Source organism: Phacochoerus africanus, chromosome 14 (genome assembly GCF_016906955.1).
Source record: "Phacochoerus africanus isolate WHEZ1 chromosome 14, ROS_Pafr_v1, whole genome shotgun sequence".
In the NCBI taxonomy this organism is placed as follows: domain Eukaryota; kingdom Metazoa; phylum Chordata; class Mammalia; order Artiodactyla; family Suidae; genus Phacochoerus; species Phacochoerus africanus.
Window position 1 is genome coordinate 59,088,112 of NC_062557.1, and position 12,800 is coordinate 59,100,911.

Below are 12,800 nucleotides of genomic sequence, written 5' to 3' on the forward strand. Positions count from 1 at the left end.
ATGCATTCCGCTGTCTCAGGAATATAGGCACCTGCAGAATTTCTGCGAGGCGGGGAGAGGTCACCCTGGAAGGCTCCGCAGGACCCTTTTCCGTCGCTTCTCCGCGGAGTTAGAAAGAGGAAGGAGATTCCGACAGGCCGCGGCGTTCCCTGCACACCTCTGGGCGCTGCTTCTGTCCCGGAGATATTCGGGGCATTTCTTGCTCCTCTCTTCCATCCATCCCAACCAACGAACCAGTCAACAAATACGAAACACCCCCCCCCCCCAAGGGGTTTTGGACTCCTCAAGGGGAGGAGAGAGGGCGGCACACGTTTTTGCTTGGGGTGCAGCCGCCCTGTGCTCAGGCTCCCGGCTGGATGCCTCGGACCCCTTACACCGATCCAGCGGGGAGCCCACCGAGGCCCATCCCAGCCCCGCTCGTCCTTGCATCCAGTCATCCAGTCTCCCTTATCCGGGGAGAGGGGACAGGATCCAGGGTTTTACCCGCCGGGCAGCAGAGGGGTCCCCCTGAGCCAGGCTGGTGTGGGCGAACTTCTCACACAGAGGCGCCGCTCCGACCCTCTGCAGCCTCGGCTGCGGCGGGAGGACACGGTCGGACAGACATCCACTCTCAGAACCTGCTCAGGTCGAGGACAGCCTCGGGCGTCCAGAGGCACGGCCAGTCTCTTGCTCCCGCCCGGACACTCTCCCCAAGAGGCATGCCCTTGGCTCTGGAGACAGCTCCCCAGCTCTGAGACCTAGCCCTCACCCCCAGTTAGGCTGTGAGCTTGGGGAGGTTATTTTACCGTGCCTGGCTCCTCCTACACTAAGATAACTCCAAGGACCACCATCAACCTGCGGGGGCCGGCGCAGCACCTGCGTGTAGTACTTTCAACACGTATCAGCCGTGACTACCTTACATGCCCCGAACCCAGACACAGCTATTAACCTGCTATGATTACATGGGTGAGAAGACCCTGCGTTCTGATTATAGTCTCGACTGCAGACTCAACACCGACACGCTGAATAATCTTGGCCCAGGTGCCTCTTCTCTCCGGACCTCACCTGGCCTGCTTCATTGATGTGAAGGACCCATTTATCGATTTGCTACGACCTCCAGGCTCTTCCTCCGCAGGAGCGCCCGGCTGCAGGGATTGCCCAGCCCTGGGGTGAGGGGCACGCCACTCTGCTTTGGGGTAGAGGGAGGTCAGAAGGTTCAGAGGAAAATGGCATTTGAACAAGGCTCGCAGGATGACCCGCCGGAGTCCGCCTGATAACTACTGGCGAGGCTTTCATGCCGCTGAGCGTTCTCAGGGCTCGTGTCCTGAAATAAGCCCACTCTCCCTTCCAAGGCCGAGATCGCGGGAAAGCAAGGGGGTGCCACCGAGTCCGCTTGCCGAGTCACTCCCCCCCCCCCGCTGGGGGCACGGCGTGCGATCGCCGTGGCCGTGGGTGCCCGGGCCACTCTTGGCCGGGGCAGGGGCACCGCCTGGGCGCCTCTGGCTGGGCTGGGGCCGCGGGGCCCGCGCCGGACGCAGGGTGCGCGCGCGCGCGTGCGTCACCTGGGCGGCGCGGGTGCGCGCCCCACCGCGGGCGGGGGCGGGGCCGGCGCGCGGCCTCCCGTGAAGCCCCGCGCGGGGAAGGACCGGAACTCGGGGCGGGCGCCTTGTTGATAATATGGCGGCGGGAGCTGCCCGGGCGTCTCGAGGAGGCGGCGGGGCCCACACCCGGAAGAAGCGGCTCCTGTCGGGCTAGTGCGGCAGCCGCTGCGCACCCGGAAGTCCGGGCCGGTTGCTGAATGAGGGGAGCCGGGCCCTCCCCGCGCCAGTCCCCCCGCGCCCTCCGCCCCGACCCGGGCCCCGCCATGTCCTTCTTCCGGCGGAAAGGTAGCGAGGGGCGCGGGCGGCGCGGGGCCGGGCCTAGGGCGGCGGGCGGCGGCGGTGGCGGCGGCGCCGGGTCCTCGGGCGGCGGCGAGGCCGGGCCGGGCGCTGCGGGCTCTGCGGGCGGCGCGGCCGGACGGCCGTCGCCTCCCCGGCCCCCGAGCGCTGCCGGGACCCGCGCGCCGCGCTGCCTCGTGCGGACCGAGAGCTGTTCGGGTCGTGCGCGCGCGTCCGTGCGCGAGGAGAAGGAAATTCCTTCAGCCCCGGGTTACGGAAGTCTCAGACTTTTCGGACCTCGGAGGGGTTTGTGTCTCAAAGCAACACGTGAAAAAACTGCCTGCTCCAACTAGTGCTCTTTTCCAGTTTCTCCTTCGCGGGGGGAGGGGAGGCTGCTGTTCCCAGAACGGCGTTACTTACACCTGAAACTTCCCTAATGAAGGCTCCTTCTTTTGATGACTTAGCAAGTTTACTAAGTTTACTGGAACCCTGACTTTACACACAGATTACTTACGTTTCTGATTTTCTGCCCAGCGTTAAAGTAGAGGCAGCTTGGTTTTGAGCCTGGGCAGGGTTGTTGGCCTTTCGTTAAGGGTTCGTATCCAGAGTGGTTCCTGCATGGATTCCTCTTGCTTCAGAGAAAATTTGCCAGAGGAAAATGGGTTTGGGGGAAAGTACCAAATCGGGGACTTGGGTTCAGATGACAGCTCTGCTCCTAACTCTGTCACCTGGGACAGAAAAATGTCAACCCACTTTCCTCTCTCAGCTGAGAATTAGGCGATTCCCAAAGGCCCCGTTCAACTCTATAAATTAAAGAATTCCTTTTTAAGCACACACACTTTTAGTAACTGATGCCATGTGATGAGTGAATGAAAACAGATGTAAATGAATGAAACCAGCAAAATGGTACAAGGGAGCTTTATTGGTGAGGTATCTCGGTGTACTTAGCTCTCTGGTTGGTTTGACAGTGTGAAGATGGTTCGTGGGGGGGCTCTTTTTTAAATGGGAAAGGAAGGCGTTCTGTGTATAATGAGGCAAATTGTATGTTGTACAATAGACTCTTGTCTCTCTTTATTCAGTAAATACTTTGGAATGTCTCCTGTTTGCCAGGCACTGTGCTGGGCCCTCAATGTTGGGCCCTGAACAAGACCAAGTCCCTGTATCCATGGAGCTCGCTCTCTGAAGGTTTAGACGACAATAAATCCCCCCTCCCACCCCCATTTACAAATGGAGTAAAGTGTTATGAAAAAGAGAATTTGAGAAGAGACGTATTTCCCTTTGATATTATCAGTCAAAGGCCTCAGCAGGCGACCTTGACACTTAGAGCTGAGGGAACGGCAGGAGTGACTAGAGGCCGGGGAAGAGCAGTCCAGGTGCAGAGAATGACAGGTGCAAAGGTGGGGCGGCAAGAGTTTGGTGCCCTTCAAGAAAGAAAAGCAGCCCCAGTGACTCGGGCTTAGGAAGGTAGACAAGGATCAGGTGATTCAGAGCTTTGTAGGTCATAGTTCGGTTTTATTTCAAGTGCAGAGGCAATATTGCTTTTAAAATTTTGAAAAGGAATGATTTTATGTTTTAAAAAGATGATTCTGGATGCTTTTTGGAGACTAGATGTGGCAAGAATAGAAACTGGAGATGGTCCTATTTAGGGCTCCCCTCCAGTCTCTAAATACCGTTTTGAAATACCACCTGTCTGCTGATGACTCCCAGGCTCACACCTCCAGCTTGGCTGCTCTTCCCTGAATCCAGACTCTACCCAACTTTGGGTCCACTTTTGACCTGTGTCTAGCAGATGTCTAATAGGTAGACTAAGAGATAAGTCTTTAGCTTCCTGCATCTGACATTTAATTTTAGTCTTCCTAAGCCTGTTCCTCGGTTTTTCTCATCTCAGTCAATTGTATTCCTGGCCTTTTAATTGCTCAGGCCAAAACTTCAGTGCCTTCTTGAGCCCTGTTTTTCTCTTCTGCATCTGATCCGTCAGCACACCTGTTAGGTCTACCCCAGAACATATCCAGGTGCAGCCGCTTCTCACCATCCCCGACGCTGGGGTCCTGGTCTTGGCGGTCGTCCCTGTTTAGGTTGGGTGGTGAAGGGTACCCTCTGAGGGGGTGGCATTCAGATCTCAGCCTGAATGTGAAGAGGAAGCCAGATTTCTGAAGGAGGAGGAAGCAGTATTTTGCCATAGGCTTCAGTTTGGTTTCCCCTCTTCCATTCTTGACCCCTCGGGTGTATTTTGCCGCACCTCTGGCAGATTCCTCCTGGGCTTCCTGTCCGTGGCCTCAGTCAGCTCGGCCCCGTGTTCATCTCCTGCTCTCTTTCTCCGCCACGCTTGCATTTTTACTGACCTTGTTGTCAAGTCATTCTCACCTCAGGGCCTTTGCACTTGTTCTCTGCCTGGAGACCTCTTCCCCCAGATGCACACCTGCTTTATTCTCGTATCTCCTTCAGGTTTTTGATTATTTTCCATCTTTGTGAAGCTTTCTCTGACCAGCCTGCTCAAGATAGCAGTCCCTGGAGTTCCTGTTGTGGCTCAGTGGGTTAAGAACCCAACTAGGGTCCGTGAGGACTTGGGTTCAATACCTGGTCTTGGTCAGTGGGTCAAGGATCTGGCGTTGCTGTGAGCTGCAACATAGGTTGCAGATGCAGCTCAGATCCCATGTTGCTGTGGCTGTGGTGTAGACCGGCAGCTGCAGCTCTTATTTGTCCCCTAGCCCGGGAATTTCCATATGCTGCAGGTGTGGCCTTAAAAAGAAAAAAAAAAATTATTGCTGTCCCTGGCGTGTGCACTTCCATGCCATGACCCTGCTTTATTTTTTTTTTTTCTGTAGCATTTATTACCATCTGCTTTACTCGGTGTTTTCTCAGGAGGGGAGCTGGTTTTTGTTCATGGCTGTATCCCCATCTAGATCAGTGCCTGGGATATAGTTAGGACTTTGTAAGTATTTGTTGGATAAGTAAGTAAACGTAAGGAAAATACCAGCGACTAGTAAGTGCTGTGCAGGGAATTGAGACAGTGATGTGGGAGCCGACCGCCAGTTGAGGGGTCGCGTTTGGATTGTAAGGAAGCCCCGTCTGAGGAGGTGCTGTTTAAACTGAGGTCTCCCGGGAGGAAGGAGAGCCGGCCTCGCAGAGGTACAAGGAAAGGCGGTCCAGCTGGAGAGAACTGGTGGTGCAAACGCCCTGAGGCAGGAACCAGCTGGGCTTGTGGAAGGACGAAGAAGGCTGAAATTGACTGGGAGAGCAGGACATGGAGGCAGAGGGACCAGCCGTGACGGGAGGAGGTGACTGGAGTGGAGAAAACCCAGAAACTCAGGAAAGCCGAGCCGGGGGCCGGAAGAGCCGAGAGCCCTCCGGGCAGTTGGGGGTTTGCGATGACTCTTGGACGTCCATGTGGGTATGTCGAGGAGGCAGCTGGGTGCACGTCTACAGTTCCGGAAGGAGGTCAGCACTTGAATTCTGGGTCAGGGTTTAAAAGTAGTCTGTGTAAATGATGAAGACACAGGACTAGGTGAGATCGTCTAGGGAGCACGTATGATGCTTGAATTAGTCAGGTGTGAAGGCTGCGCTGCTGTAACAGACGCAAGGAAGGCACAATGGCTCAGACAGGAGTGGCCTCTATTTTTCTCTTGTTCAGCCGTCCATTTCCCGGTCATCTGGTGGCTTCGCTTAATGATCACTCAGGGATCATTTCCCTCCTATCGTGTTGCTTTCTCTTAGGCTATACTTTTTTGTTTGTTTTTTGTTTTGGCCGAAACTGTGACATGTGAAAGTTCCCAGGCTGGGGATTGAACCTGTGCCACACCAGGACCCAAAGCTGCAGGGACAATACCAGATCCTTAACCCCCTGAGCCACAAGGGAACTCCTGAGTATTGTCTGTTTTATCAAAGCCAGATCACAGCCGCTTTGGCCAGAAATGGCACATCCCGCTTCTGTTCACAGCCTGTTGGTGAGGTGAGGGCTGACTCAGGGCCTTCTGGGAAGTGTAGAGAGGCTAGCCGCTGGGTGCCAGACGACAGCCCTCTTGCTGGGAAGGGGAGGATGCGTTCAGTGGCATGTAGCATCTCCTGCCATCCTGTAGACAAGGAGAGAACTCTGGGGTTGATCCATCTTTTAGAAGTTAAGTTGGGGAATGTGAGCCACTGATAAAGGAGAATTGAAAAGAAAATGCCAGTGATATAAGACTGCAGTGTCGGAATTCCCATGGTGGCGCAGCAGAAACGAATCCTGTGAGGAACCATGAGGTTGCAGGTTCGATCCCTGGCCTCGCTCAGTGGATTAAGGATCTGGCATTGCTGTGAGCTATGGTGTAGACTGGCAGCTGCAGCTGTAGCTCTGATTAGACCCCTAGCCTGGGAACCTCCGTATGCTGCAGGTGTGGCCCTAAAAAGACCAAAAAAAAAAAAAAAAAAAAGCTGCTATGTCATAGAAGCCAGGAGAACATCCTGTTTCAAAAAGGAGGGGTTATTCTATGAATGTCACTTGCGAGGTCAAGGTGAATAGAAATAGCTACCCATTTTGGTAACACGGAAGTGATGACTTTGACAGGAGTGGTGTCGATGGAATGGGGTGAGGAAAATAGCAGCCTAGTGGGTTAGGGACCCAGCACTGTCATTGTTGTAGCTTGGGTTGCTGCTGTGGTGCAGTCCCCCGCGTGGGAACTTCCGCATGCTGAAGACGCAACCAAAAATAGGTCAATAGCCATTGTAAAACTGTGTAGTTGGCAGAAATTAGAAATACCAAGGATGAGGAGTTCCCGCTGTGACACGGTGGGTTAAGATCTGGCATTGCCGCAGCTGTGGTGTAGGCTCAGATTCCATCCCAGGCCTGAGAACGTCCATGTGCCACGGGTGCAGCAAAAAAAAAAAAGGCAACAGCCCAAAAAACCCCCGCAAACCAAGGATGGGAGTAGGAAGCACGGGGATGGGGAGTGTAGACTGGGAGAGCCGCTTTCACTAAAAGCGCGTCGAGTTTATTACCTGGTGGTGTCACTTCCAGGGATTTATTCTAGAAGAACTCTTGCATATAGACGTAGAGGTGGGCTGGAGTGCGCATCACGTCGGCGTCTGTGACGGTAAAAAGCAGGAAGTAAAACCTAAACATTCATGACGAGGAAAACGGATAAAAGTACGTTTATTTACAGAAATTAAACAGCTAAAATAATACACTAGAATTATATGAGTGAACCAGAACTGTATCAGTATAGACAAACATCAGGTTATTTATTTATTTTTTTTGTCTTTTTGCCTTTTCTAGGGCTGTTCCCGCAGCACATGGAGGTTCCCAGGCTAGGGGTCGAATTGGAGCTGTAGCTGCCGGCCAACACCACAGCCACAGCAATGCGGGATCTGAGCCTCATCTGCAACCTACACTATATCTCACAGCAACACTGGATCCTCAACCCACTGAGCAAGGCCAGGGATCGAACCCGCAACCTCATGGTTCCTAGTTGGATTTGTTAACCACTGCACCACGACAGGAACTCCTCAAACGTCAGGTTATTAAATCAGTGCAAGTGTCAGATACTGTGGAATACTATCCCTGCAATTTTTAAAGGTGTGCAGAATGATACCATGTTTTATTTTTTTATACATTCATGTGTGCTAATAGTCTAAAAACGTGTGGCAATAAATACATCTAATTTAGAATAGTATTTATCGCTGGGAAAGGAGAATGTAGTAATTCATAGGAATCTATGTATGAAATATGCATATAATGTTTATTCACATTATTAATTGTAAATTAATTATAGTTTTGCATGTAACTATAAATTTAGGGAGAGAAGAAAAGGCGCAGTGCTGCTGTTTGGTAGAGTCAGGCAGCGTGAGGACTTTGATGTTTGAAACACGGAGTGGATCTGATGGGTAACCTAAGGGTGCAGGGGGGGTGGCCGAAGGCACCGTGGAGGTGTCTTTGGGTGGTAGGATCAGTTGGTGCTGGCAGTGGTTTGGGTGTTGGAGATGAGGGAGAGACAGCACTAAGGGTCCCTCCCAGATGTCTGGCCCGAGGACTGGTGGGTGATGGCGTCCCTCGTGGGAGAAGACAGGGGTTGCTGTAGGAACAGGTTTGGGGAGAAGTGATACATTCCGTTTTGGACAGTGGAGTTGTGGGGAATGCCAGAAAGGCAGGTAACTATGAATTTGGATCAGAAAGGATCTAGGAGGTCCTGTTGTGGCTCCGCAGCTTAAGAACCTGACGCAGGTTCAGTGGGGATGCGGGTTCCATCCCTGGCCTCGGCCGCGCTCAGTGGGGAAAGGAAACTGTTGCAGATGTCTCTGGGACCCAGTGTGGCACAGGCCAGCAGCTGCAGCTCCAGTTCAGCCCGTAGCCTGGGAACTTCCACATGCCACAAAAAGAAGACCAAAACAAGGATTTAGACTAGAGAGAGGAAACCAGGAGTCACGGCGTATCTGGAGTAGCGAAGCCTTAGGAATAGCTAAGATCAGCCAGGAGATAACGTGTGCGTATGTAGCGGAAAGAGAGGGCACCAGACTTGTCCCTGAGAAACTCCAGGTTGGCAAGGGGGATGAACTGAGAAGCAGCAGCTGGAAAACCAGGAGGCCACGCGCAGTTGGTGTTTCAGGAGCGGGATGTCGCCGGCTGGCAGGTGGTGCTGAGGCTGTGCCCAAACCCGCCAGCCCACCACCGCCTTGCCTTGTTCTGTCTGCCTGGCAGCAGGGACCAGTGCCTGAAACAGTCTGACTTGTTCTCGTCCATGTTTTTGTTTGTTTGTTTGGTTGGTTGGTTTTTTTTTTTGTCTCTTTGCTATTTCTTGGGCCGCTCCCTCGGCATATGGAGGTTCCCAGGCTAGGGGTCGAATCGGAGCTGTAGCCACCGGCCTACACCACAGCCACAGCAATGCGGAATCCGAGCCACGTCTGCGACCTACACCACAGCTCACGGCAACGCCGGATCCTTAACCCACTGAGTGAGGCCAGGGATCGAACCCGCAACCTCATGGTTCCTAGTCAGATTCGTTAACCACTGAGCCACGACGGGAACTCCTCGTCCATGTTTGAATCCACATCCTCTCACGTTGACTTCTTGTCTGAGCCACGAAAGTGCTGGACACACGCATGACACCCAGGCATTTGTCGATGGATGGACTTAACAGATACTCAGAACTAGTTATTTCCTGGGCCAGCCTGTAAACACCTAACATTTAAGAGCACGAATAGAGAGAAAGTCACATTTTGGAATTTCTTATTTTGATAGCCTTTTTTTTCTTTCTTTCTTGGCCTTTTTTAAGGGCCGCACATGTGGCATATGGAAGTTCCCAGGCTAGGGGTCAAATCAGAGCTGCAGCTGCCGGCCGACACCACAGCCACAGCCACACCAGATCCAAGCCATGTCTGCGACCTACACCACAGCTCACGACAACGCTGGATCCTTAAGTCACTGAGCGAGGCCAGGGATCGAACCTGCATCCTCATGGATACTAGTTGGGTTCCTCACTTCTAAGCCACAATGGGAACTCCTTGATAACCTTTTCATAGTGAGGTTAAAGAAAAGTTAATGTTAAAACAAACAGGTGAAGTGGGTGAGCCGTCGTCCGGAGTCAGATCTGTGAGGCTCTCGTTTGGCTGAAGCCGCCCCGCGCCTCCCTCCCGCTGTTGTGTTGTTAGCGTGTGTGCACCACGAGGCCGGTGTTCTGCGTGGCAGGGGGAAGGTTGTGTGGTTGGCGTGGCAGTGGTCGTTGAAGCGAGAGCACTAGGAGTTGGGGTGTTGGTCGAGTGTGTCTGGCGCTGGGGTGGGACACACGGGACGTCAGCGGTGTCACGCGGCTGAAGAACTGGCCTCCTTCCCGATGCACCTTGAGTGAGGGCACCCACGCGACGTCATTTACTGTCCTGGTTGCCCTTCTGAGCGCTTTTCACGTGTGTGTCTTGGTCTGCAGGCCTCTCAGGCGGGGCCGGGGCTGGTGGAGAGCCTCGCCTGGAGATGCCAGGGGCCCCGTGGCCGCTGGGCTCGGGTGCTCTGAGGCCTTCCTTTACTCACCCCGCCGCTATCCTGGACGCCGAGCCTTGCGCCAGGGGTGAAAGAGGGATGTTCTAGGGCTTGGCCGGCCAAGGTTGGGGTCTTGCCTGGTGGAATGACTCTCCGAGCTCTTAGCAGGGACCCCGGGAGTTGAAGTAACGAGGCCAGGATCACACAGCTACTGAATGGCAGGGTCAGAGTCTGAACATCTGACAGCGCCTCTCCCTAAGCTCTTGACCACTGCCGTTCAAGGGTCACTTCCTGGGAGAAACTTCCCCGATGGCTGCCCTGCACCCCCCCACCCCCCACCCCCAGGGCAGTTGGTCCATTGCTGTGGAACTAGGCCCGGGGCTGGTGGGGAGAGGGGCTGGCTTCACAGCCTTTGCAGCGGGCGTGGGGCTGCGGGGCTCACAGTGCTGTCCTCTCTCCTAGCCAGAGGCAGAGAGCAGGAGAAGACCTCGGACGTCCCGTCGGGGAAAGGTGAGTCCGCGCTTGGCCGCGAGGGCCTGGCACCCCGTCCGCCTCTCTCTCCGCAGTGACCGAGGGCTGTCCCTTCTTAGCTGGTACCTCTTCCGCACCGAGCACGCGTTGGCTGCCCCGCTGACTCCAGCGAAGCGTGTCCTCATTCGTCACACGTCTGACTGTTCCCTGAAAGCAACTAGTTGACTTGATTTTAAAAAACAAAAAGCAGACAGTACTCTCTTGAGCAGACCAACAGCTGACTTCTAACGCCTGGTGTCCTGCGATTCACCCTGCAGCGTGGGTGCTCAGTTTTCACTTCTTTATTGCTTTGGACGAACGGCCTTGACATTTGTGCAGAGTGCCGTAGTGGAATCAGTGTATTGCCCTTCTTCGTAGGGAGCCCATGCCTTTTTTAGATCGCAGTCTCTGCTGTAGTTATGTTCGTGTGTTGTGTGGCTCGCACTGAGTCTTAACCCACATGATCAGCTTGCAGAGAGACCCTCGTTATACCTTAAGAGATTTGTGTACTTAGGAAGGAGTAGGGTACCTTACAGCCTTGTTTTCTGCTTACTTCTGAATTTTTCTTTTTTTGCATTTTTAGGGCCACACCTGGGGCATATGGAGGTTCCCAGGCTGGGGGTTGAATCAGAGCTGTAGCTGCTGACCTGTGCCACAGCCACAACAACCTGGGATCTGAGCGGAGTCTGCAGCCTACACCACAACACATGGCAACACCAGATCCTTAACCCACTGAGCAAGGCCAGGAATTGAACCTGCATCCTCATGGTTCCTAGTCAGATTGTTTCCACTGAGCCATGATGGGAACGCCTGCTTAGTCCTGATAAAGTGCCTTGGGTTCTGTGTTGGATCATGCTGCCTTCCTGAAGCAGAACGGGATTAGCATTGGTGACGGCCTAAGGCCCTCAGCGAGCAGAAGGCTTCTGTTGTGGTAGAAGGAGGGGCCTTCGATGTCTGAGGCACCTGGTCATCCTTGCTGAGCTCTGCCTCTGATGGCCTGACCATAGCAAGCCATGCGAGTGGCCTCCTTGGTGAAGTGAGGGGATGGGCCCGCCTAACTTCTGAATCTGTACCAGGCTCAAAAATTCCCTGCCTGTGCTCTGCTTATGATGGTACCTAATCTGTGCTTAGCGTCCGTTCCCTGCTTTAATTTAGAATAGCGGGAAAACAGGCGCTCCAGAAGGTCACAGTCTGATTAGACGGACAGGCTTGGCTACCAAACAGTAGCAAACAAACCAAAATGGTAACAGCGATGATTTATTGAGCAGCTATTCTGTATGGGGCGCTAGGCGGAAGCTGTGGCTCTAACCGTGAACAGAAAAGGCTTGGGCCCAGATCCTCTGCCCTCGCTGACCTTACAGGTGGGCGGCGGTAGGAGGAGCGTTCGTCACGTGGCTCCACAGGTGCCTTGGCAGGTCCCTGGTGATGGGAGTAAGCGATCTGGACGGACCCCCGGGGAAGGTGCATTGCGTGGACCGTTGTTCTTGATCCAGCGTGGCGTCCGGGGAGAGGGCGTTCGGGCGGACCCCTGGCTTTGCGGCTGCCCGCCGCTGGCGAGACCCGCCCTGGGAAGGTACGCGCTCAGTTGTGTGTCCCGCGGGAGGTGCTCCTGAGACACTCACTCACTCAGCTGCGCAGTGATTCAGAGGCTGAGCTTTAAACCGGAGTCAAAGGGGGAGTTTTCTGAGATCTGGCAGAGCCGAGGTTGAGCGCCTGCCTGTTGGGATGACTCAGTGACTTAGTGGAAAGTTCTTAACTTTTTTCTCTTTGTGTACTCCTCTCCAAAGTGAGGCGGATACTGGCCTCGCGGGGCTGCTGTGAGAGAGAAAGGAAATGCCGAACCCCACAGATGTACATGGAGAAACCAGGACAGTGCCTCGTGTGCAGTAGGTGCTACGTAGTAATACGTGGAGGGCCGTGGCCCTCTGTGGTTTTGACCGAGTGGCCCTCAGAGCTGTCGGATCAGTTACGTTACGTGTGGGATTCCAAGGGTTTCCGAGGAAGTTGAGAGCAGACATCGTAGCAATGAGACCTGGTCTGTATGAAGTTTGAATAATAAGGATTCGAATGAAAGGGTCGGTTCTTCCTCGCTTCCCGAACCAGGCGCTCATTCCTTTGTGTTTGTATTGGGCAGAGGGGCCTGCCGACGAGTGAAGGGAAATGTTTACCGACAGATTGAGGTCGGAGTGTAGAGGGTCCTAAAGAGCAGAACAGGGAGGTGAGGCAGAGGAGAGCAGGGCAGACCCCGCAGGTGCCTGGCGGGAATACAAGAAGACCTGCCCTTGGCAGGTAGCACGAGAAGGGGGCAGCGTTTCCTTTTTCTGGAAGGAAAAGTCAGCAGGTCTGGGCAGGCAGGCAGTGAGGAAGAAGGGGCCCAAGAGCTTGCGCTCTGGGGACTCTGGACTTTGCAGAGATGGGCAACGTAGAGAAGGAGAACTGGTCTGGAAGAAAGTGCGGTGCGTCTGCCTCTGGACCCAGGGGTCTTGAGATGG

General features: G+C 54.2%; 1 protein-coding gene across 7 annotated transcripts in view; it reads left to right on the forward strand.

Annotated features, from left to right (window-relative positions):
- Nucleotides 1-1,638: 1,638 nt before the first annotated feature.
- AKAP10 (A-kinase anchoring protein 10) overlaps nucleotides 1,639-12,800 on the forward strand; it is a 59,666-nt gene continuing 48,504 nt past the window's right edge. For 5 of the 7 annotated variants that reach the window (XR_007132023.1, XM_047759303.1, XM_047759299.1 and 2 more), the window contains exons 1-2: nucleotides 1,639-1,865; nucleotides 10,261-10,308. Coding sequence is in view for 5 of the 7 variants with exons in the window: in XM_047759303.1 (XP_047615259.1) it covers nucleotides 1,778-1,865; nucleotides 10,261-10,308 (136 nt within the window). In the remaining 2 variants the exon portion in view is untranslated. Of the gene's footprint in view, nucleotides 1,866-10,260; nucleotides 10,588-12,800 lie in introns of all 7 variants that reach the window. The other 2 variants (XM_047759305.1, XM_047759300.1) reach the window with 2 other exon arrangements.